Source organism: Stegostoma tigrinum, chromosome 14 (assembly GCF_030684315.1).
Source record: "Stegostoma tigrinum isolate sSteTig4 chromosome 14, sSteTig4.hap1, whole genome shotgun sequence".
Lineage (NCBI taxonomy): Eukaryota > Metazoa > Chordata > Chondrichthyes > Orectolobiformes > Stegostomatidae > Stegostoma > Stegostoma tigrinum.
Genome location: NC_081367.1, coordinates 48,869,074 through 48,894,720, shown reverse-complemented (window position 1 = coordinate 48,894,720; position 25,647 = coordinate 48,869,074). Strand labels below are relative to the sequence as shown.

Below are 25,647 nucleotides of genomic sequence, written 5' to 3'. Positions count from 1 at the left end.
ATCCCACACAATTAAAATCTGCTCCTGACTACATTTACCCAATCCAAGCTACACCAACATTTATGCCAGATGTAGGAAGAAATAATCAAATTTCTAATATCTGAAACAGTGCATTTCATTTTTGTAATTATGACAAAGTGTAACCAAGGAAATGCTGCTTTCCCATCTGATTTCATAAGTTTCAATGGCATGAAAATAAGGTACAAGGACAGCAGGAACAGGTTCTCGTTTAAAATCTGACTCTGCTGGTAATGCTGCATCTATATTGCATTGCTAACTCATCCTCTTTAATTTCTGACCGAAATATAGTCAGCCTGTTTCAGTTTGACAGCATGTGAAATATTACACAATTTCATCATTGAAATTTTGGACAATTGCCAACAACAAATAATACCAAAAAATGCAATTTCCTGATGAACCAACATTTTGCAGTCTGGCACGTATTTACTGTTCATTTCTGATCAGCATTTTCTCTTGTAGGTTGCATGTGGTCAATCTGTGGAATCCACGACCAAGGCTGGAAAGAGCGACCAATCTTTGGCAAGATTCGCTACATGAATTATAATGGCTGTAAGAGGAAATTTGACGTTGGCCAGTTTGAAAAAAGATACAACTACAAGAAGTTTACAAATCCATTGTAGATTGGTGTACATCCATTCATAAAATTGAATTTACGAAGCGTTTGTTCCTTAAATCTGAAATGCAGGGCAAGTATGGGGGCCTGGGAGATAGATTTTGAAAGATAGCCTTAAAATGCAAAACAAGAAAAGCCCATTCAAGTACTCACACACACACTCTCAGCACGAACATTGTATCATGTATCCCGCCGTACATTAGAGATAATGGGAACTGCAAGTGCTGGATAGTCCGAGATAACAAAATGTGGACCTGGAAGAACACAGCAGGCCCAGCAGCACCTTAGGAGCACAAAAGCTGACGTTTCAGGCCTAGACCCTTCATCTAGGTCAGCTTTTGTGCTCCTAAACTGGGCCAAATGGCCTTACTTCCACTCCTATCTCTTTTGATCTAAGATGCTGCTTGGTCTGCTGTGTTCATGCAGCTCCACACTTTGTTGTCCTCTTATTCTGATTTGTTTAACGTTTGAATGAAACTCATGGATCTACAAAGGCAACAGAGCAATATACCAGAATTTCTTTTTACGGTTAACCATTGCCAATTTTTGACTCTCGGAGCTTTCTTCAAATTTAATTGCTCCTAAATTATGATACTGCATTACAATACATAGAAGCAACTTATTTAGAACATCTTCCACTGTAACTATTGAAGTATTCCATCTAAGGGCTCCTGCTGTCCATTGCTGGTTGACAAGGTCAGTATTCACATGACAGCAGGTTATCGTCCATCGGTTTTATTTGAAAACACAAGCTTTCAGAGCTTGAGTCCTTCTTCAGGTGTTAGTGACAACGGTATTATCAGACACAGAATGTAAGTAAAACATCAAACATTCATTGTGACCCTTTGATCTTTTACTTGTAAGTTCTGTGTCTGAGTCTTGTTCATCCGTCACCCTGTGCTTACTAATCTAAATTATACTCCAATTAAACAACACCTCAGCTTTAAAGTTCTTTTCAAATTCCTTGTAGCCTCAACTTTTCGCACATGTAATTATTTCCAGTCTTAATGCAATTAGAAATCTGGACTCCTCCAAAACGTGTAATCCTTAGCATTGCCAATTTTACTGCCAGTCAAACCTTCTTTCTCCCTTAAAATCTCTCTGCCAGGCTTTCGATCATTTACATAAAAAGCCCCTTTTGTGTCCTGTTGTCAAATTTTAATATTTCTATGAAGTGCCCTGGAACATTTTGCTATGTTAAAGCTAGTACATAAACAAATTTGAGGAGGTGTTGGTGTTGGACAAAGTCAGAAGTCTCTCAACACCAAGTCCTGATCCAACAGATTTATTTGAAACCACAAGCTTTTGGAGTGCTGCTCTGAGAAGTTCCTTCACCTTCAAAAGAAGCAGCACTCTGAAAGCTTGTGATTTCAAACAAATCTTCTGGACTATAACATGGTGTTGTGTGACTTCTGACTTTATAAACAAATTAGGTGGGTGAATGACAATCCTATGATACTTAAGCTAAAATAATTATCCTGCTTGCTGAACAGAAATGGATCTTAAGTTTTTTGTGCTAAAAGGTGAATTTGCCCTAAGAATTAAGAGGGAATTTAGTGGTAAAGACCATAAGAAATATGAACAGGAGTAGACCATTCAAGCTCCTTGTGCCTTTTCCAACATTCAGTAGGATCATGGAGTCATACATTACAGAAATAGACCCTTCAGTTCAACTCATCCACACTCCTCACATCGTCTCCTATCCTTTCTCCAACTGATCAAAAATAGATCTCCACTTTAGATGTACAAAATGACCCCACAGTTCTCTGTGGCATGGAGTTCCATACAGACACAAACCTCAGAAGAAATTACTCCTTGAAGGTAGACCAAGAAAAATCTGAATAGCTCAGTTTACAAATTTACACTTCCATAATATTTTCAATTTTAATATTAAATGTCAGTACTTTGCTTTGCAGCTTTGAACAAAATTTTGTCGTTCAACTTTTGCTATTCAAAATTAAGGAAGGATAAAACAGTTAAAAACCTGCAATTGTTCAAAATAAAAGCTAAGTTTAAGTCAGGAGTCAAGGAGTTCAAGCAGGATTGACGCACTAAATGTATTAATACTGCCATATATACAGTACAATATTAGTGATTGACAGGGCTCAAATTCATGATGTGCTGAGAGAATACTTCTGGCTTATTGACAAAACTACATGTCTGCATGTTTTATTCACTTAAATTACAAAAATAAATACAGAACAAGACAAAATTCCTGTAATTCTGATTCTTTCATTTTGAAATTCTGAACAAAAAAACTTACAAAAACATAATTGAAAGCCACCAGAAATCAAATGTTCATTACCCAGACCTGGGCCATAGTGCTGAGCTAAAATTTCCTGTGTAATTTTGAAATACACCAATGGCAAAAGAAAACATGAGAAGACTGATCAGTTAATAGCATTTCATCTCCCAACAAATAAAAAATGTTCCCCTGGAAAGTAGAAAGTGTCTATAGATTTTACTCTTGAATGTTATAACTCCAACTGAGTGCTCTAAACCGTTGCTGCCTGAATGCAGGGTTGGATTTGTCTGTTACTATTTTAATCATTAAATAACTGTTTTTGATTACACTTTCTCTATTATTTCCAAGTAAATTCCAATTCATAGAAATTACACTTCCATCATAAAATGGCTAATGAAACAAATTGTTATGTGGAGGATTAAAAATATTTTGTAATATACCAACCAAGAGAACACCACAGCAACCTAGATCCTGCACTGGACAGAAACTGTAGAGATTAAAGTTAAAGAGCACTAGATCATTCAACAATGATTCAGTCAAAAAGTTCAGGCTTCACATTAACATATCATCTGAGCTCCTTTATCTGTGAACTACACGACTGCCCTATACAGTTTTCTGTATGAAATGAGAAATGCTCATTATTTTCAATCATGTTCGGACATATTGCAACAGACCTCTGGGGTAGGTAGGACTTGACCCCTGATCTTCTAGCTCAGAGGCATCAGTATACCACCAGTACTGAAATAGGGATATTAGGTGGAGATCGCTGGAATTCAAAGGTTCTGTTAATGGATGCAAACCTTCAGTATCCACAAACATCAATTTAAAGGTTATAAAATTAAAGACTGTCTTTGGCATCATCCAATGTTTCTGTATCAATTCCTAAATTAATACCAAATAAGAACACTGCAACACTAAACAGGCATCAATGCCATAGGAAATTTTATTACAATACCAGGGATGAGAACTTTTGTTTACATAGATTAAGTACATCTTCAACAGCTCCATGTATGTGCCTTCAGCCAAAACGGAAAGAAAATGGATGAAAGCAGATGAATGACAAGAATAACTACTCAGCCGACTGAAAGCTCCCTCATTCTGGCAAGAATATCAGCTAATCTTGAAATGCAACTTGTTGTATGATACACAGAATACCAGAACTGCTCAGGATTTAATTGTCTCCTCCTTTCAAAAACAGCCTTTAAACATTCATGCAAAAACACTTAATACACCTAAAAACATGTAAATAAGAAATGTTCAGCATCAGGGACAAATGTACATCGTTAACAATTAGATCAATAGCACACCATCACTAAAGTTTACATTCCTGGAAGGCAATAAATAGCATTTTCATTATAACTTTAGTATAGGTGAAGCCTATGGCGCCAAGTCTAATAAAAAGTGCATGAATTCAACACTGCTTCAATTCAAACTTTCAAGTAGTTTTGTTAATGTTTGCTGTCTTCCTGCTCAATCACAACTTGTACTCTGTGAACTCGATTCCTCTTCATCTTCTGACTCCAAATAGAATTCTATGGTCTGTTTGGCAAGGAGTTCTTTACGTGCCTGTAACCGGTCACAGCGGGGACACTGATCTGATTTAAAGCAGGACTTATGATAACACGCTTTACATTCTGCAGAGAAAAAATAAAGTGCTTTAATATTTTACAACAGCAGTTCAACACATTCATTCATACATACATACATAACAAGGTGTGGAGCTGGATGAACATAGGCCAGGTAGCATCAGAGGAGCAGGAAAGCTGATGTTTTGGGTCTGGACCCTTCTTCAGAAATGGGGGAGGGAAAGGGAGCTCTGAAATAAATGGAGAGATGGGGACGCGATGATAAAAAGTGGATAGTGGACCAGATAGATGGAGAGAAGACGGACAGGTCAAGGAGGCAGGGACAAGAAGGGGTGCTGGTCTTGGGATGAGGTCGGGGTGAGGAGATTTTGAAGCTTGCAAAGTCCACATTGAGACCATTGGGTTGGAGGGTTTGCAAGCAGAATAGGTAGTGCAGTTCCTCTAGTTTTCGGGTGGCACTGTTGTGACACTGCAGGCGGCTCATGATGGACGTGTCGTCCAAGGAGCAGGAAGGAGAGCTGAAGTGGTTCACGACTGGGAGGTGTTGTCAGTTGTCATGAAGCGAGTGCAGGTGCTCCAAAAAGCGGTCTCCAAGCCTCTGCTTGGTTTTCCCGATGTACAGGAGGCCACAAAGGGAACAGTGAATACAGTATACCACATTAGCAGATGTGCAGATGAACATCTGTTTAATGTGGAAGGTTTTCTTGGGACCTGGGATGAAGGTGAGGGTGGAGGTGTAGGGGCAGGTGTAGCACTCCTGTGGTTGCAGGGAAAGGTGCCGGGTGTGGTGGGACTCGTGGGGAGTGTGGAGTGGACGAGAGAATCGCAGACAGAGCAGTCCCTCCGGAAGGCAGTTAGGGTAGGGAAGGAAATATATCCTTGGTAGTGGGGTCAGATTGCAGGTGGGAGAAAATGATACGTTGAATCCAGATGAACCGATACGTGAGGACAAGTGGAGTTCGGTCGTCGTCGTTATTGCAGGGAGGTGGTGTGAGGGCGGAGATGCGGTCAAGGGTGTTTTTGACCACTGTGGGGCGGGGAGGGAAATTGCAATCCTTGAAAACCGACATTCATAAATGAGCTTACATGTTAACAGTTCAATAATATAAAGTTATAAATGCTGCAATGATACAGAGTATAAACCCCAAAGTCTAAGAATGAATTGGAATTGCAGATTTCTACAAGACAAAGTATCCCAGCTTCCAAAATAGAATTGGCAATTTATAAAGCTCCTTTAAGATGGTGAACATGTCAAGGAGCTTTAGCGTTATAAAAACGCATATTAGCATTACAGCACACCAGGGGCGAAGGGAGACAATGCTCCTGGTCAAAATAGGCAGTATTTTAAGGAATGTGGATTTGAAAGCTCATCATTGAATCAATTTAGGACAAGATTGAAACAAACATTTTGAAAGAGAGAAAGTGGCCAGGGCAGAGGTTGGCCCCAGCAACCATAAATAAGATTGGGTCCAGCTGATTCATGACTGATCAAAGCAGAAACTGGGAGGTTCACTGATGATTGGACTATGTTCAGCATTATTCCCAAATTCTCTCACATCAAAGCATCAGTGCCCATTTCAAATAAGATTTACTTAACATTTAGGATTAGAATGATAAGTGAGAACTAACATTCATGCCACACAAGTACTGGTTAATGTTCACCCCCAACAACAATCTAGCTGCTGCTTCTGCATGATCTTCGGTCACTACAGTCACTGAATCCCCTCATGAAACATTCTAGGGACTCCACGTGAAACTGGTCTTGACCAGCTACGTACATAATGTGGTTGCAACAGCATGTTAGGGCTGGGAATTCCATAGGAAGTAACTTATCCTTTGACTCCCCAGACCTTGTCCGTTGTCTACAAGTGTAACTCATGAACGTGAAAGAACATTCTCTACTAACTTGGATTAGTGCAGCTCCAACAACACTTAAGCAGCTCAGTATCATTTCTAACAAGCAGTCCACCTGGTCAACAACCCAACCGCTACCAAACACTCACTTCCTTCACCACAGCAGGAACTACGACATGAACAGCAACAACTTGTCAAGCCTCCTTCAATATGACCTTCTAACTGTCAATGTCTGCAACCTACAGTTTCAAGGCCAAGAATGCTTATGGGAACCTACAAGATTTCCGCAAAGTCAAACACCATGCGGTCTTGGAACTATATCTCTGATCCTTCACTAATGCTCAGTCAAAAGCCTGACCTCCCCCCCCCCTTTTGTGACAGCACCATGCACATACCTTAACTACACTGACCACAGCAGCTTAAGGTGGGTGCTCACTATCTTTTCAAGGGCAATTAGGAATGTGCAACATATTCTGACAAAGGAAAGCATGCAGGAGATGAGGAAATAGGAATAGAGGAGAAAAAAATTTGGGAGCAACACACTTAAAAAAAGGGAGGGAAAAATGGAAGGTGGCATAACTGGGTGATAGTGAGAGCAGGTGGGAAGGTTCTCTCAAGAAGTTTAAGAAATAAAATAAAAGTAAAGTAATTTACAGATCCAAAAAATAATTGCAAAGTAAACATGCCCTCTCAAACTTTAAAGCCAGGAAAATTAAGTCAATTTTATTTTATTTTATTTTTGCATGGGCTACACAAAAGCAAGCAACTGCAGCACAAATAGGACATCAGATAAATAGAATCTGCATGGCAAACCATCCAAAATGGAGTGATATGTGAAGACACTACGACAACAGTCTGTTTTTGGCTCATTTCTTCATACAACTTAAAAATACTCACCTTCACATCGTTTACATTTGTGCAGTTCAAAAGGAAAAACGATATCAGTGCCATCACCACAGAATTCACATATGAAGCCTTTTGCCTGACAAAGCTGAGTGAAAACAAGTTAGTTAGGGTTTTTTAAAAAAATGCTTTCGGTACAATAAGAATTCACCCTAAAAAGCAAGATAATGAAATGTGAGGCTGGATGAACACAGCAGGCCCAGCAGCATCTCAGGAGCACAAAAGCTGACGTTTCTGGCCTAGACCCTTCATCTGCAGTTCCCATTATCACTTTAAAAAGCAGTTCAGTCAGTCTAGCTTTCGCCAGAGGAATGTTACTAGTGTAATTAATAATGAAAGTCGCACAAAAATCATAAACCCATGCACGAAGCCTGGATTACATCAAAATAAGCTCCATGCTTCAAAGAAAACACACAAGACTTCAAAGTGATGGGAGAAATTCATTTTCCAGCACAAACCCATCTCTCATACACAAGAAATCTTGCACATCTTGCCCGCTTTGAACTGAATTGCTGATATACCCTTCCTAGTTTATCAATGAAACCTTCTCGCCTGCATGGGATTTGTTGGAAAGTCACAGTTCAACTTGTTCAGAACTGAAGGATTACTCAAAATGAAGAACAGAATGGAAAATAAAGAGAAATGAAAATAACAACAGAAATTAACCCAGTCAGAAAGTAGCCCATTTGAGAGCATTATAATCCTAACAACCAAAAAAAACCAGAATAAATTAGAACTCAGCTGCCATACGGAAAACCACATTGAATGTTTCCACAAGCATCACACCCTTACTTGCACTACTGTTGTACGTTTATGCTGCACAATTTCAATGCATCTCATTTCTTATTCATATTAAAGATCAGAATGTAAGCTCCTTTTGTACATACCATGCAGCTCTCCACATGTGCTGCTCCTATCTTCACAAGTTCTTTCAACCTACCAGCCAATTCCCCTTTCTTCACAGCAGTGAGATCATTTAGCGAATACAAGTGAAGATCCTCAGTAAGGTGACCTGGTTCTGTGTCAAAGCTATCCAAGAGTCTACAAAAGAAGCACATGACATGGCAATATCCCACAACTGACATTAGAAAGCTTAAGTGCACTGACAAAAATGTTTGACATTGCCAAATGTTTGACATGACCCAACAATAAAGAGTGGCAAATTCAGGAGAGTTATTATAACTCACTGAGCAAATAGTATGATTTCCCTCCCGTTTAATAATCAGTGATGCAGTTTTTAATTATTAAAATAGCATTAAGAACAGATTTTAATTAAACAGCAAGTGCATAAATATACATGATTACTGTGATTTGAGCAAAACTTCAATATGAAATCCTTAAAGTGGCAAAACTTCCAATACTTCATTCTTAGTGCAATCCTCAACAAAGCACTTTAAACATGAAGGGTAATGGAGAAATGAAGCTTGATTTAGTCCACTGGTGAAGAAGTGTGCATTCTGCTCCAACTTAAAACATTACAAATGTTATAATTTCCTAGACCCAAATCCATCTATTATAGCTTCCTGTTTAAGTCTCTCCTACAGTTTTCTACCTATTCCACATGACCAAAGTAATCAAACTATAACCTCCCACATCCAGACAAATGCATATAAGAAAGAGGGTAGCAAGTGAAAGAGCAGGCCCCCTCAAGGACAAAAGAACTTATGCATGGAGCCACAGGAAATGGGAGAGATCCTTAGTAAGTACTTTGTATCGGTATTCACTGAGGAGGACATGAATGATGTTGAGGTCAGGGATGAATGTGTGAATATTCTAGAGAATGTCCATATATTAAAAGGTAGTGGTTTTGGGTACCCTAAATTGTATTGAGGTAGGCAAGTCCCCAGGGCCAGATGGAATCTGTCCCACATTACTGAGAGGGGCAAGGCAAGGACTTGCTGGGGCATTAGCAGATACCTGCACATCCTCTTTGACCATAGGTGAGGTTCCAAAGGATTAGAGATTAGCTAATGTTGTTCCCTTGTTTAAGAAAGGAAGTAGGGATAATCCAGGAAATTATAGGCCAGCAAATATGACATCTGCGGTGGGGAAGCTCTTGGAGAAGATACCGAGCAACAAGATAGAAAAACATTTGGAAGAAAATGGACTAGTTAGCGACAGGCAGCATGGTTTTGCACAGGGAAAAGTCATGTCTCACCAAAGTGATCAAAATTTTTGAAGTCATCACAAAGATAATTGATGAGGGAAGGGCTGTGGATGTAGTTTATACGGACTTGAAGGCATTTGTTAAAGTCCCACACAACAGATTGATACAAAACCGAAAATCACATGGGATTCAAGGTAGGCTGGCTAAATGGACAAAAAAACTGGCTAGCTCATAGGAGACAGAGGGTAGCAGTGGAAAGGTGTTTTTCAAAATGGACAGCAGTAACTAGTGGTGTTCCACAAGGATCAATCTGAGGTCCTCTGTTGTTTGTAGTATATATAATGATCTGGAAGTAAATGTGGGCAGTCTGATGAGCAAGATTGCAGATGATATGAAGATGGTGGAATTGCTCACAGTGCTGACAATTGTGAAAGGATAGAACAGGACACAGATAGTTGGCAACTTGGACACAAATGGCAGATGGAGTTTAATCTGGACAAATGAGAGGTGATGCATTTTGAAGGATCAACTTTAGGTGTGAATTATACTGTTAACAGCAGAATCCTTAGGAGCATTAACAGAGAGGGATCTGGGCGTGTAGCTCCAGAATTCCCTAAAAGTCTTTTAAATCTTACCCCTGTCACTTTAAACCTATGCCCTCTAATTTTAGACTCCCCCCACCCCAAGGAAAAGGCCTGTTTATTTATCCTATCCATGTCCCTCACAATTTTATAACACTCTATAAAGGTCAACCCTCAGCCTCCAACACTTCAGGGAAAATAGCCCCAATCTTTCAAAGCCTTGCCGTACAGCTCAAACACTCCAACCCTAGTAATACCCTTGTATATCTTTCTGAACCCTTTAAAGTTTCACAATACCTTCCCATATCAGAAAGACCAGAATTACATGCAGTATTCCAACAGTAGCCTATCCTATGTGCTGTACAGCTGAACCACGACCTCCAACTCCCATACTCAATGCACCAACCAATAAAGACAAGTGTACCAAAAACCTCCTTGACTATGATATCTACCTGCGACTCCACTTTTGAGGAACTATAAACCAGCACTCCAAGGTCTCTTTGTTAAGCAACACTCCCAAGACCTTCCTATTAAAAGGTAAGTCCTGCCCTGATTTTCCTTTCCAAATACAGCACTTCATTTATCCAAATTAAACTCAATCTGCTGCTCCTCAGCCCATTGGCCCATCTAATCAAGGTTCCATTGTATTCTGAGGTAACCTTCTTCGCCATCCACTACACCTCCAATTTTGGTGTCATCTAGAAACTTACTAACCATTTTTATGTTTACTTCCAAATCATTTATAAACTAATAAAATCCTGTACCTCAGGATTCCTTCCAACAACATGCCCACCATCGACATCAGACTCAAGTCTATAGCTCCTTGGCTTTTCTTTATTACAATTCTTAAGTAGTGATACCACAGTGGTCAAACTCTAGTGTTCTGGTATCTCACATGTGGCTATGTATGATACAAATATCTCAGCAATAAGTCCATCTGATCAGGGTACACCTGATCAGGTCCCAGGGATTTATCTAGCTTTGCTCATTTTAAGACTACCAGCACCACCTCCCCTGTAATATGGGCATTTTACAAGATGCTGTTATTTATTTCCCTGTGTTCGCTACCTACCATATCCTTCTCCTTGGTAAACACTGATGCAAAATACTCATCAGCATCTCCCCCATTTTCTGCGGTTCCACACATAGGTGGCCTTGCTGATCTTTACGTGGTTCTATTCTCTCCCTAGTCATTCTTTTGTCCTCATTTGTATTAATAAAATCCCTTTGGATTCTCCTTAGCTTGGGCAAATAGAGTTCTCATGCCCCCATTCTGCCCTCCTGATTTCCCTCTTAAGTGTACTCCTACTGCCTTTATACTCTATGGATTCACTCAGCCTCTGCTGTCTATACCCGACATATGCTTCTAATTTTTAACCAAAACCTCAATTTCTCTAGTCGTCCAGCAAAACCTACACCTGCCAGTCTTGTCTTTCACTCCAATAGGAAGGCACTGTCTCTGGACTTGCATTCTCATTTTTGAAAGCTTCCTTTCTCTGTGAACATCCACCTCCAATTAAATTTTGAAAGTTCTTGCCTAACACCATCAAATTTGGCCTTCCTCCAAATTAGAACTTTAACTTTTAGATCCAGTCTATCCTGTTCCATCACTATTTTAAAGCTACTTGAATTATGGGGCCTGGCCCCAGGCCCCAAAAGTGCTCCCCCACTGACACCTCAGTCACCTGCTCTGCCTTATTTCTTAAGAGTAGGTCAAATTTTGCACCTTCTCTAATAGTTACATCCACATACTGAATAAGAAAATGTTCTTGTACACACATAACAAATTCATTTCCACCCAGGCCCTTAGCACTATGGCAGTCCCAGTCTATGTGTGGAAAGTTAAAATCTCATACCATAAACACTATTGTTCTTACAGATGACTGAGGTCTCCTTACAAATATTGTACAATCCGAATGAGATGATCATCCCTTTCTCAGTTCCACCTAAATAACTTCCCTGGACACATTCTCAGGATCATCCAAGTACAGCCATCATGTTATCCGTAATCAAAACCACTACTTCCCCTCCTCTCCAGTCCACCTTCCGCTAACATTTATACCCTGGAACATTAAGCTGCCAGTCCTGTCTATCCACGAGCCACGTCTCTGATTGCTATGATATCCCAGTCCCATGTTCCCAACCATGACTTGGGTTCATCTGCCTTATCTGTTAAGCCTCTTGCTTTGAAATAAATGCAGTTTAATTTGACAATTCATCTCATTCTGTGCTTTATTTCCACCTGCACAGTTTGACTTGCTCCTTTTCCCAACTATACCAGACCGATTTCTTTTCTCACTTCGTCCCTCGCTCCCCACCCCTTCCAAAATAGTTTCAATCCTCCCTAGCAGCGCTGGCAGATCTCCCCACCAGTATATTAATCCCCTCCCCATTCATGATTAGTCCTTCCTTCTTACAGACATCCCTTCAACTCCAGAAGGGATTCCAATCATCCAAAAATGTGAATCCTTCTCTCTTGCACCATCTCCTCAGCCACACATTCACCTGCTCTCTCCTCCTATTCCTACCCTCATTTATTCGTGACAGGGGCAGTAATCCAAATATTACTCCCCTTAAGGACCTCCTTTTTAAATTCCTGCCTAACTTGCAATATTCTCTCCTCAGAATCCATTTCTCTTCCTATGACATTAGTTCCAACGGTGTACAACAACCTCCTGCTGGTCTCTCTCCACTTTAAGAATATTCTGCGACCCAAGATATCCTTCATCCTGGCTCCAGGAAGGCAACACACCATTCTGATGCCTTGCTGTTAGCCACAGAAATGTCTGTCTGACCCTGACCAGAGAGTCTCCTATTAAAATTGATCACTTGGAACCGTAATTACACTTCATTACATCACAGCCAGTCTCAGTGCCAGAAACCTGGTTGTTAGTGCTACATTCCCCTGAGAATCCAACGCCCTACAATTTCCGAAACAGCATACTTGTTTGAGGTGGGTATAGCCACAGGAGACTGCTGCACTACCTGCCTCCCTCTCCTACATTTCCTGGGAGGTCACACATTTACCTGACTGTATATTCAATTTATCTCCCTCCCTGCAACTGCCATCCATCTCACCCCCAAGCTCCGACAAATTCCTCACTGCCTCGAGCTACTGCTCGAGCCAATCCACATGATGCAACAGGATTCGCAATCACACTTCCTGCAGATATAATCGTCACTAACGTGGAAACTCTCCCTAATCTCCCACATCCTAGAACAGCATATCACTCCACTGAAGGCCTTCTTTGTACCTTAATCTACAGACCCACAAGTAGTCCAGTCTCTCTGCTCTAAAGACACTGCTCCAGGTGAGCTTAGTACCTGCATTTTTATATTTTTAAAGCTTAAATCAAGAGACACACTCAATAAAAACATAATCCAAAAAGAACCTTACTTATTAGCACTTACTATTGTAGATTTCCAGAACAAAGGATGTTAGCAACTTAACTGCTCCCCTGCAGTGAGCTCCCCCACACAGGTTTCTCCTAGCTCAGCACTGAGATTCTTCCTCAGTTCTGCTCTCAAGACCTGACACATTGTGGGTTTATGAACTAACAATTTCAACCATCTCACACTAGTGGCTCTTCTCAAACTGAAAATTCTCCAACTTGCACTTTTATATTTTGAAAACAAACAATGGTGGAGAATGCCAATTCAGATCATTAGAAAAGAAACAAGTCAGTGAAATTAGTCTGGGACTGCAACAAAACAAAATGAACAGTTAGGGAACAAAAAAAAAGAATTAAAATTAGCATGTAGAAAATTCAGACCAGTTTGCAAAAATTAAGACTTCTGACAGAATTCTTTCCCTTGGGGTCAAAATTCTGTCCAGAAGTAGACTACAAAACGATAGACTACATGGCTCATCCTATCACGACAACTGTCCTCACTGTATTGTATTAGATTGTATAGTAATGAGTATAATGGGCAAAGTGCTAGTAAAATATAATCACAAAACAGTTTTCAGTCAATTGAAATTAAATTAATTCACAGAAAACTATGGCAAATATGCCTAGGATTTTCACCTACACGACAAGTGAGCAAGGCCCTTATTCACAGACACAAAATCCCCTGAATGGTGTTCTTTTCACATTAGCCATTACAAGCTGGAATTCTGCATGACACAAAAGGTAAAGGACAATGTTCATGTACTGACTGCTAAAATTCTATGTCTTGCTAGAAATAGTCTGTCATTGGCTTTGACAGTTTCAATCCATCTCGAATACGTTCAGCATAGACAAGTACATTGCTAATGATTATGTTGCAACTGTAATTACACCAATTAAATTAGAAAATTTAAAGCAAGTTATTATAATTGAGGCAGACAAGACTAGCAAGCAAGTTTTACTTTGAAGAAACATGGAGTTAGAATTAAGTAAAAGCGATTGTAAGTTGACAACAGTTTACTTAAAATTTTACAAAAAAGTCTCCAACCACAACCTCAAAATGGCTTCTTGGTTATGTGTAACATCTACTCTTAGTAAACAAAACGTATGTTACATATTTCACGAAGTAATATCATGATGGCAAGAAGAAGCACCACAGATGAGAGAACAGGTAGTGATGTTAACAACAGCAATAAATCACAATTAGTTAAGTTTAACTGTCCAATTTGGGATACGTAAATACAGTATCTATTACTATCAAGCTAATAGAAGCACAACTGAATGTTTACTTTTTTGATATAATAAAAATCTAACTTACTGTTTTGCCAACCGGCATGTTTTGAATAAATTCTTCATATGAACAAGCTGGATTCTCAACATCTGAAAAATGTTTCCAAAAAAATGGTAAAAAGATGATTTAATGCACATTACATTTTCATTTTACTTTATAAACAAAAAGCAGTTTAGAGGGAAAAGCTACATTTTCTGTTCCTCAGAAAGCTACACATTAGATTTGCTACCAGGTGCTCAAAACAATTCTTATATCTACAAATAATACTGAAATCAATTGAAAGTTTATTTGATTGATTCAGTTACAGAACAAGATTATTGCTTGATGCTTTATCAGACATATGTAAAAAGTTACATCCCTATATACAATACTTGGACTCAAGAGATTTGAAATTTTATAAAACTCATTCAAGGGAATTTGAGCATTATGCTAGGGCAGTATTTATTGCCCCTGGAGAATGTAGCAATGAACAGCTTTTTTTAACCACTTCAATCCATGTGCATGGAAACACCCACACAGTGCTGCTAAAAGATTGTCTCGAAGTTTATTGCAAACATCACTTCTAAAATTCACCAGAAGATCACCGATAAGGAGGCTGAAGATGAGTGGTCCCAGGATACTATCCTGAGCTTCAGGAATGATGCTCTAGGGCTGAGATGATGGACCTCAAATTAGCAGATTCATCTTCCTTTGTGGTGGGTATGACGGCAATCAATTCCCCAATTCCCATCAACTTCAGTTTATCTGGAATTCCTGGATGGCGAATTCAAACAAATAATGCCTTGAAATCAACGACTGTCAGCCTCACCTCACTTCTGAAGTTCAGTTCCTGTCCACATTTGGATCAAGGCTGTAGAAGGTCAGGTATCAAGTTACACTTGTGGAAACAGAAGTGTGTCATTGAGCAAGTCATTGCTTTGCAAATACCACTTGATAGCATCACAAATGATACCTTGCATCACTCTGATAGAAAGGAAACTGATCGACAGTAATTGGTGGGGATGGATTTGTCCTGCTCGGCATGTACTGGATATAACCAGGCAATTTTTTGCATTGTCAGGTAGATGCCAGTGTTATAACCGTACTTAAAACAGATTGGCTGGGGAGCCAACTATCTTGGAGCACAGGTCTTCAAAGCCTTTACGGTACCCAGTGTTTTCAGCCACTCCTTGACATCATGTAGAATGAATTCAAGTTGTTTGAAGACAGGCATCAAGTGATTCCAGGGATTTCAGGAACAGGCCAAGACAAATAATTACTTTTGCTTGAATATGAATATCAAATGAATTGATCAACAATCTGGTAAAAATGGTATTACAGAATCATGGAGCCCTACTACACAGAAAGAAGTCATTCAGCATATTATGCAGACTCTGAAGAAGCAATCCAATCAGCTCCACTCCCCTGCAACTTTTTTCCTTATGTGTCCAACTTCCTTACTATCAAGGCAATGCATTCCAGATCACAACTCACTGCACAAAACCAAATTCTTAATTTTGTATCTGATCCTTTTACCAATTGTGTTAAGTCTGCATCCCAGACTGTGTACAGGCCTTCTGTTTGGATTTTATTTTGAAAAAGCTAATTAGGATAGTAACTATAACACAACAGTTATGGCACGACAATGATAATAAGAGACTCAAATTACTGCAATTGTGCCAATTTATCATACATCAGGAAAGCTGCATAATCCAATCATTGGAATAATCAATTTTACAGAATGTATAAAAAAATGCTTTAGGATTGCTTACATGGATTTGATCCAGAGACTTCACTTTTCGATATAAAGCATTGTTAATGTCCTGAACATTGAAGAGAGGGTCATTCCATATTTTATTAAGCAAATCCTTGGAAAAGTTACTGACATAATACTTGCTGAAATCCCATTTCCGCAATATGCGGCTTGGAACCACCGACTGGACATTCTCATGACAGCACTGACAGAAATACTTCCCCAGATATTCACAATACCGTAGTCTCTTTATGTAGTCTGGAAAGAAAAGGTGAGGAGATTTGAAACTTCAGGGGCTACTGGAGAAAGAATCGTTTAACAATACAACCGCATCAGAAATCCATGAAGAAGACCTTCCGAAGAAATGAGAATTTATACTCAGTTTTTTTCTCTTTTTAAAAAAAAGATACACCTCACATCATCGCCTCTCAAATAGTGAGTGACCCAGTCGAAAATAATTAGTCAAGCAATTTGCATGAAGGTCATTTTTAACGTAAATCCACCATACATCTTGCAACTGCCACACAAGTACATCAGCATCTTACTGAATTTTTATTCTCTATTAATTAATATAATATTGCAACCTTGATTTTCAGTGGGAGGATACCGGGCGTTGGGGTGGGGGGGGGGAGACAACAAGAAAGGACAAAATTTATACTATACATTATTCCAACATATGATGAAGGCTCATAACGTTTGAAAATTTAAATTCTAGGGTCGAGGAAAGATGGATTTTAGTTTTCAATTTTGAGAATGTCTGTGAAAGTAATTTTGAACAGTGAGCTAAAAATGGGATTTGAAAAATTATACAATTTTAGCTAAATAACTTGAAAGCCCCTCCCTTCATCCCTCCAAGATAGAACAGGATTCCAGAAAAAGACTCTAAACAAGCTGGTGAGAAAGATTTGAAGAGTCTGATGAACAGTCAAAGATACTCAAAATGTTAGGTTGGTCTCTCTCAACAGATGCTGCCTGATCTGTTGTAATTTCCAGCATTTTTTATTTAAGACATTTTACAAGGCTGCTGAAGACATGAGTTTAATAAGTCCATGTCTGGTAGTTTTAATGAGCTAACTTAAAGATCTTGGGGAGACCCAGACTGAAAGCACAGAACTTGGTCAAAAGGGAAACAGATTATAGTGAGGCCAGTTAAATTAGAAGCTTCAGCATGAAAATAAGGTGATTCTTCACTTAGGCTCAAGTGTTTTTAAGGATATTGCTGCAGAAAAGTTGAAGTCTTCTGATATTTTGGGTTGTCGGTTGGTTTGCCAAGCTGACTGGTTTTTACGCAAATGTTGTGTCTTCCTTCCAGGTGACATCATCAGTGCTGTGTAGTCTCCATTGAAGCGCTGCTGTTCTGTCCCACTCGGTCATTGTGGGCAGTTCTGTTTCCAGCTTTGTATCATATAGTGGTACGTAGATGGGGTCTACTTCAACATTTAATTGCATCGGCGGTTGAAAATCAGAACTCCAGGAATTCTCATGCTTGTCCTAGTGCTGTAACTTTGTCCCAGTCAAACAGAAGGACATCCGTGTCGGCACGTATTGAAGGGAGGGAGAATTGGTCATGCCGTTGGGGTTTATGTATCCTGGTGGCGAGGTTCCTGCCAGTCTGTCCTACGTAGCGTTTCTCGCATTTGCTGCATGTGCTACATAGAATACCATGCAGCAGCACTACATAGGACAGACTGGCAGGAAACTCTGACTAGGAAACACGAACACCAACTTGCAGCAAAACAGCACAAACAATACTTCCTCATTTCAATACACGCCGACACTGATGTCCTTCTATTTGACTTGGATGACGTTATAGTACTTAGACAAGTGAAACAAAGACAAGCACGAGAATTTCTGTAGGCCTGGTTTTCAACCACCAATGCAATTAACCAACATGTTGAAATAGACCCCCATCTACATACCACTACGGTACAAAACCAGAAACAAGACTGCCCACCATTACAGACCAGACCACAAATTTAGAGCGGGTCAGAACAGCAGCACTTCAACTGAGGATACATAGTACTGACAATATCACCTAGAAGGGAGACAAAATATCTGCATGAAAACCAGTCAGCTCAGCAAACCAACCAACAATTCCATCCGCAAACCAAGCCACAGATTTTCATTAAAACATTTCTGATATATGTAACAAGTTCGCTCTATTAGTTCTTATAAGTACAATATAGCTTGTGAATTTTCACCCCCCTCCCCCAAACTTCTGCACAAGATATTCTTGATGTTCTTTAATTAAAAAGAAATTGGTAACTGCTGATTAACTGTGGAGATCGGTTACAGAACCGGTTTAAGAAAAAGTAAAACTTCTAGTCTATTAAGCCAAATCCCACTTTGGTATCAGGTTTGTCCAATATTAACATCAACTGGGATCGTAACAATTAACAGAATTTCTAAATACAGCACAACCCCTGTGAGACAGAAAAAAGATATTGATTACGCAAGCACAGGTAGAACTCTACCATCAGATTGCTAAATTCCTGAATGTCATTTACCTGGCTCCACTTTGATACCACATCCCGCACAGCGGTAATTTTGTTTGACAACAACCACCTTTCTCCTTTAATGACAAAAACATAAAATGTGATCATATGTAGTGAATTCATGTCAATGTGAAAAGAAAAGCACAAAACAAAAATAAATCTTTAGCCAAGAAAATGAAATGCACAAAAGCTTACTTGGGTGGTGGGTGAACGTTGAAGATGATTTGAGGCCGAGGTGGAGCCCATTCTAAATTTCCTCGCACTCTAATTCGCAATTTGTAAATATCAGCGTGCTCACCATCATCGGGAGATACCGGAAGAGAGTCTGGAATTGGCAAAAGCTATAAAGAAGTCACTTATGTGGAACTACACAAATTAGTCCAGCGGCAGCTAAATTTGCCAAAGTTACAGAACAAACAAATGTTACTGACAAAAACAAAGTTAGTGCACATCAGGTCAGGAAGGCAACATTACAAATTTTAAAATAATTAGTACTGTACTTGGATAGCTTAAGAGATCTACTAATTTCCATTAAGCACCAGAAAACCCTGCCACAAAAAGTGAATAATCAAGCGGCCACTGCTTTTAATATTAATTTAAACATAAAAAGCCAGGCATGTTATCTGACAATGAAATTTTCAGGATTGCTTTACTTAGTTTTGATTATCAAACTACTAGTCATCACACCAAGTTTCTTTATAGTTGCAAAATGAAAAAAGTAATTGCTTCCTACCTTCTGAGGAGCGTCGTGCTCTGGAACCAACCAGTCCAGCTCAGAGGCAGCAGGAAGCTGCATCCCCTCAAACTGTTTTAGCAGGCCCATGGCAACTGCCTCAGCTGAGTTGGAATGAAGGACTGAGAATGTACTGCAACATAAAAAGGCAATTATGGATTTTTTTGAAAGCCTGAAAGTACATTTACTTCTGAATGTCTTCCTTTTACTCTAAGTAAATATAAACCACCCAATGTGAGATCAAATAACTTATTACACAGTCACAATACAGGCAAAGCCAAGGCAAGAACCTTGAACGCATTATCGCAAATACAGGATTAAAACTGGAGATGCAATAGTGTCCTCTTTCAGTCAGCTATATCATGTACACATTGGTTCCTTTCATGTTGAAATGACATTCAGTCCATTAAAAATATTCCAGTTCTCCATCGTGCAAGCCTGCCAGTCCCAATTCCCCTGTTTCATTCCTATACCCTATATTTAATCTCTTCAATTTCCAACTAATTTCATTTTGAAATGACTCCTTGCTTCCGCCACCCTCACGAGCATTACTACTTATAACAAAACAGTTCTTCCAGGCATCCCCTGTTGTGTCCCCACCAACCCTGTCCTTTGAAACATTAACTCACGAGAACAGGCTGCCCATCATCGATAAAGCCCATGTCAGGAACATGAAGGAATATTCTCCATTTGCCTGGATGGCAAGTGCAGCTCCCTCAATACTTGAGACACTCAACAACCATCCACAGTAAAGCAGCCCACATCACTGACACCCCTTTCACTACCTTAAATACTCACTCCTTCCATCACCAACCACAGTAACAGCACTGTGCTCTATACATTAGCTGCACTGCAGGAACTCACCAAGTTTGTTCGACAGCATCTACCAAATCTGTAACCATTACCATATCAAAGAACAAGGTCAGCATGGGTACACCATTACTTGCAAGGTCCCCTCTGAGCCATAAACAATCTGGACTTGAAACTAAACAGACATTCTTTTACTATTGATGGGTCAAAATCCTGGAACTTCCTTCCAAACATCACTCTGAATTCACCAACACCATTATATCGATGTTAAGGCATCACCCCAAGAGCATGGATTTTTGTCTCATCAAGCAGCCTAACACAATACCTTATCAATATCTTCTGGAAATCCAAATGTATTAAATCTCCTGCTTCTCCTTTATTTATTCTGCTTGTCACCTCAAGGAATTTAATAAATTAATCAGACATGATTGCCCCTTGTGAAGTCATGATGGCTCTGCTTGATCATATTATTCATTTTTAAATGCTCTGCTGTCATACTCTGTATTATAATCTCAAACAGACATTCAGCTAACTGGCAAACAATTAGCTGTTATTTGTCTCCTTCCCTTTCTAAATAGGTATTTCATAGGCAGTTTTCAATCCTCGAATTCCCCACTTGGCTCATCATTTTTCTTGATTAAAGTATGAACAACAGTAAAACTCAGATAGTAGGAACTGCAGATACTGGGGAATCTGAGGTAACAAGGCGTAGAGCTGAATGAACACAGCAGGCCAAGCAGCATCAGAGGAGCAGTAAGGCTGACATTTCGGGCTTAGGCCCCTTCAGAAAAAACAACTCAGGGTGAGGCAAAAATGACTGTCCTTCACAGGCTGCATATGGCCAAGCACTGCCTCAAGGTGCCCAAATAAAATTGAAGTCAACTAGAATTACAAAAATCCTTCTGTTTGGAGTCACACCTAGCACAAAGGAAAATGGCCATTGAAGGTCAGTCATCTCAGTTCATGGACAGCTCCGCACGAGTTCTACAGGGTAGTGCCAAGCTGCTTCCTCAAATGATTTGCCTCCATCACATGATCAAAGCGGGGAGTTTTGCCAATGATCACACAATGCTCAGCACCTTTGCAACTCCTCAGGTACTGAAGCAGTCCATCTCCAAAAGGCTTGGGCAGGTAAGTGGCAAGTAACTTACACATGACAAAAATGCCAGACAACGTCCAACTCCAAGAAGAAAAAGTCTAACCATCATCCCTTGAAGTTCAATGGCATTACCCTCATTGAATCTTCAACTATCAATATCCTGGGGGTTGCCAGAAACAGAACTGGACGAGCCGTATAAATACTTTGGCAACTCGAGCAGCTCAGAGCCTATGAATCCTGCAGTAAGTAACTCAATTCCTGTCTCCCAAATCCCTAAACAGCATCAGCATTGCACAAGTCAGCAATATGAAGGAATACTTCCAACTTTCCTTGATGGCAGCATCTCCAGAAGCTCGGAAAAGCCTTCTTACCATCAAGATAAAGCATTATACGTTATTGACTGTGGATATGCAACCTACACTTCCTCCACGACCACACAGTAGCAGCAGTGTGTATAACATCGAGAAGTGCAATCCAGATAGTTGGCAAGCCTCCTTAGAAAGCACGTTCCAAACCCAAAACCACTAACAGCTAGTCCATCAACTAGAACCCAATTCTCTACCTTTCAGCCACATATTGATCTTGAATTATCTGCATCTTATGCCAATGTGCATTTGGCTCGGTTATTAATTCTGAAATTGCAACCTCTGAGGTTTCACTTTTTAAAAGTTATCATTTATGCACTAAGTTCCTCACACAGAAAACTATCTTCCTAGTTCTACTGATGTCATTGGCATCTACATGGATCACGACCACTGGATCATTTCCCTTCCAGCGTAAGTCTTTTTACAGACATGAGCAGATACCCTGAACACTGGCATTGAGCTGGCACTACAGTCAGTTATCTAGCTTCCCACCTTTTGCGGCAAAGAAAAATGTCAGTTCCCCTCACTATATCATCTACTGTTATTATATTGTGTTGTTCCCCCTTATTCAACAGCTTCCTGTACCATGATGCCATAAGTCAATTTACTCAACCAAACTGCAGACTACATACAAAGATGATCAGAGGATTAGATAGGGCGGACAGTGAGAGTCTTTTTCCGAGGATGATGACATCAACTTGTACGAGGGGGCATAGCTACAAATTGAGGGGTGTTAGATTTAAGATAGATGTCAGAGGCAGGTTCTTTACTCAGAGTGGTAAGGGCGTAGAACGCCCTGACTGCCAATGTAGTTAACTCAGCCACATTAGGGGCATTTAAACAGTCCTTGGATAAGCATATGGATGATGATGGGATAGTGTAGGGGGAGGGGCTTAGATTAGTTCACAGGTCGGTGCAACATCAAGGGCCGAAGGACCTGTTCCACGCTATATTGTTCTATGTTCTATACTCATCCAAACAGGAAGAGAGAACCACAGACCTACTGGATAATTGCAGAGGCTGACTTTCCTGAACTGCTCTCTGGGTTCCCTTACTTGCGTCAGTCACATTCAGCTCCTGACCATTTACCAAATCAGAAGACTTTATCCTATGTGATGCAACTACCTGAATCCAAAGAATGCAGATAATCAGAATACAGAATGCAGACTTGTTTATAGTTTGTGGATCAGCCTCCAGCTCAAACTGAACTGGAGTCGCTAAAGCTTCATACACTAACAGCAATCAAGTTTGTCAAAGATCACAATGGTACCCAGGAGCTCCCCAAATGCTGAGCCATTCAACATTCTATTTCCTAGGATACAGCATGCAGAAAACATTTAACCTCCAAAATGTGCCAGTTACTCAGTGTTGTACTTCTTTAAGTGACATCAGTTATAATTACATGACCATCTTATTCAGTTTTTAAGGTTTTACCAGCAAGTCAAAGCAATAAACTGTCCATGCGTTTTATTTTTCGATATAAAGTCAATTACTCTGCTATTCAGCGAACTCGAAAAAAATTACGATTCAGTGCATCTAACTTCAGTATCTTTCCATTACTGAGCACTTTTTCAGTTTTAATTCACAAAGTTACAATATTTCATAGCATTATCTCCTGTGCATTTTCTTTGATTTGGAGCTCATTACATCCTTGCAGATTGGCATGCAAAACTAGAGAATTAAATTTATATTGTTGCCCTCAATAGAAAGTAGTCATAAGTTTTGAAATACAGCAAACTTCTTTTCAACCGTGGATCTGTTTATTTTTCAAATGTTAACTAGGTTGAACATGTAATTGGTCATAATAACTGGATTCTCGAAACCAAGATCCAGATCTTATGGTCCCTGGATAATCAGAGATCAGATGCTCCCTTAAATATCTATGTCTCGGCCCTCTAGAAGTTCTTATTCAATAAGTATGAGGTAACAGTATGGAAGTTGAAACTTCTGTTGGTAGTAGGTGGGACAGATTTGCTCATTTTTAGTGCAATTCTTGAGACTTTAAATGTATTTTTTTTAAAAAAAGAGACCGAAGTTAACACAGCCTCAGAGAAGAAAACTAAGTAGATAAGAATGGGGAACCAGGAAATGGCAGAGGAGTTGAAAAATGCACTGCAGTCTGCAGAGGAAGACATTAACAGTACTCCAAATTTACTCATGAATCAAGGGACAAAAAGAGGTGAAACAGCAAATACAACAATCAAGAGAAAAGTGCTAACAAAGCTTATGGGGTAAAATAACTAAATTCTCTCGACCTGATGCGATGCATCTTACGATATTTAAGGAAGCACAGAGAAAGCGGATGCACTAGTAGTAATCTTCGAAGGATCTTTCAATTCTGTAAAAGTCTCAGAGGATTAGAAAACTGACAAGGTAATACGTCTATTAAAATGGAGATGATTAACAAAAAGGTAACTTTATACCAGTTAGCTTAATGTCTGTTATTGGGAAAGTGAGAATTTATTACAAAAGATACAATCTCAGAGCATTTGGAAAAATATGATCAAGGAGAGTCGACATGGCTTCCTGAATGGGAGATCAGATCTGGCAAATTTACTAGAATTCTTTGTGAGGTAACAAGCAGGATAGATAAACGAGAATCAGTGGATGTCAGACCCTCTATTTTCATAAGGTATCGTAAAATACTAAATGTTAGGGTGCTTAATAACACTTTCAAACCTGCAACAGGTAGAGTGCCATCGGGATCAGTGCTGGGACCACAATGCTAAACAGGGTACAAAGTCGACCATATCCTGGATTATTAATAGTGATAAAGTACAAGAGTAAGGGAACATATACAAAACGCTTGCTAGTGCTCAACTGGAGGGCTGTGCACAATTCTGGTTGCCAGACTTTAGGAAACGTGCAACCTCATTGGAGAGTTAAAATAAGACGTACAAGAATAGATTCAACTAACAGGACAGATTGGGAGGAGGTTAGGACTAGCAAATGCAATGTGCAGAAAATAGTGTCAGAGATTGGGCAGAATTGCACGAGAGGCAGGTTCATCCAAAACGTTAATGCAGGCACTAGGTAATTAACAGAAATCGTGTACAGATATGGAGAAAGGCACAAAGTCAGAAGAAGCATTTGGAGTTGGTGCAGGGATGATGGGCCAAATGGTCTGCTTCCATAACTAAAATAATGCATCGTAGATGCAATCTCAAAGCAACTAAGTCAGGAAGGTTGCACCAAATCATGTCATAATGGACATGCCTTAGATTAGCAATTCATAATTTGATTTAAAATGTACTCTAGTGTTGGTAGGAATGGATCAGCAGGTTTGAAAAATCATAAGCAATGCAAAATAAAATTGGACAAGTTCAATCAACAGTGAAGGCAACATTTGTTACCTTGAAACGAAGTTTGCCCACGCTTTGGCATTTCGTATCAACCATAGAGACTAATACTCCAAGTCCTAATCCCAAGTTTAAACTTTGATACAGATTTTAGTTAAGACTTACATGGACTCTGAGCTGATTGCTGATTTGCTCCTTGAAGCCAAACTCTTTCTAATATCTGCATCTGTAAAATAAAACAACACAAAATATTCAGGACATGTTTTTAAGGACCAAAGACCAAACTCAAGGGACCTTTTCCAAAGTTTGAAGAATGGCTCCAACACTAATGCACCATATTTAATGGGTTAAATAAAGCTTCTCCACATTCGGATACTTTATTTTCAGAGTGCTAATGGGTGAAATAAAGGCATATTTCACTGCATGCAAACCCAACAATCTAAGTTACAACTAACTCAATTCTCAAAACTAAATGATTAATGACACTGCAACACGAACAGCAGAACAAACGAGAAGGTCCAAAA

The 25,647-nt window shown here is 39.6% G+C and overlaps 2 protein-coding genes across 6 annotated transcripts in view; one reads left to right on the top strand and one right to left on the bottom strand.

Annotated features, from left to right (window-relative positions):
• Positions 1 to 4,234, top strand: part of cpdp (CPD photolyase) — a 33,168-nt gene extending 28,934 nt beyond the window's left edge. The window contains exon 10 of the mRNA XM_059651128.1: positions 481 to 4,234. Within this exon, the coding sequence (XP_059507111.1) occupies positions 481 to 641 (161 nt within the window). The 3' untranslated portion in view covers positions 642 to 4,234. The remainder of the gene's footprint in view (positions 1 to 480) is intronic.
• Positions 3,805 to 25,647, bottom strand: part of rubcn (rubicon autophagy regulator) — a 64,253-nt gene continuing 42,410 nt past the window's right edge. For all 5 annotated transcript variants that reach the window (XM_048542061.2, XM_048542063.2, XM_048542065.2 and 2 more), the window contains 9 exons: positions 25,289 to 25,349; positions 19,551 to 19,683; positions 19,013 to 19,158; positions 18,830 to 18,894; positions 16,342 to 16,580; positions 14,618 to 14,679; positions 8,110 to 8,263; positions 7,217 to 7,310; positions 3,805 to 4,513 (listed from right to left, as the gene is read on the bottom strand). In XM_048542061.2, coding sequence (XP_048398018.1) covers positions 4,350 to 4,513; positions 7,217 to 7,310; positions 8,110 to 8,263; positions 14,618 to 14,679; positions 16,342 to 16,580; positions 18,830 to 18,894; positions 19,013 to 19,158; positions 19,551 to 19,683; positions 25,289 to 25,349 — 1,118 coding nt within the window. In that variant the 3' untranslated portion in view covers positions 3,805 to 4,349. The remainder of the gene's footprint in view (positions 4,514 to 7,216; positions 7,311 to 8,109; positions 8,264 to 14,617; positions 14,680 to 16,341; positions 16,581 to 18,829; positions 18,895 to 19,012; positions 19,159 to 19,550; positions 19,684 to 25,288; positions 25,350 to 25,647) is intronic.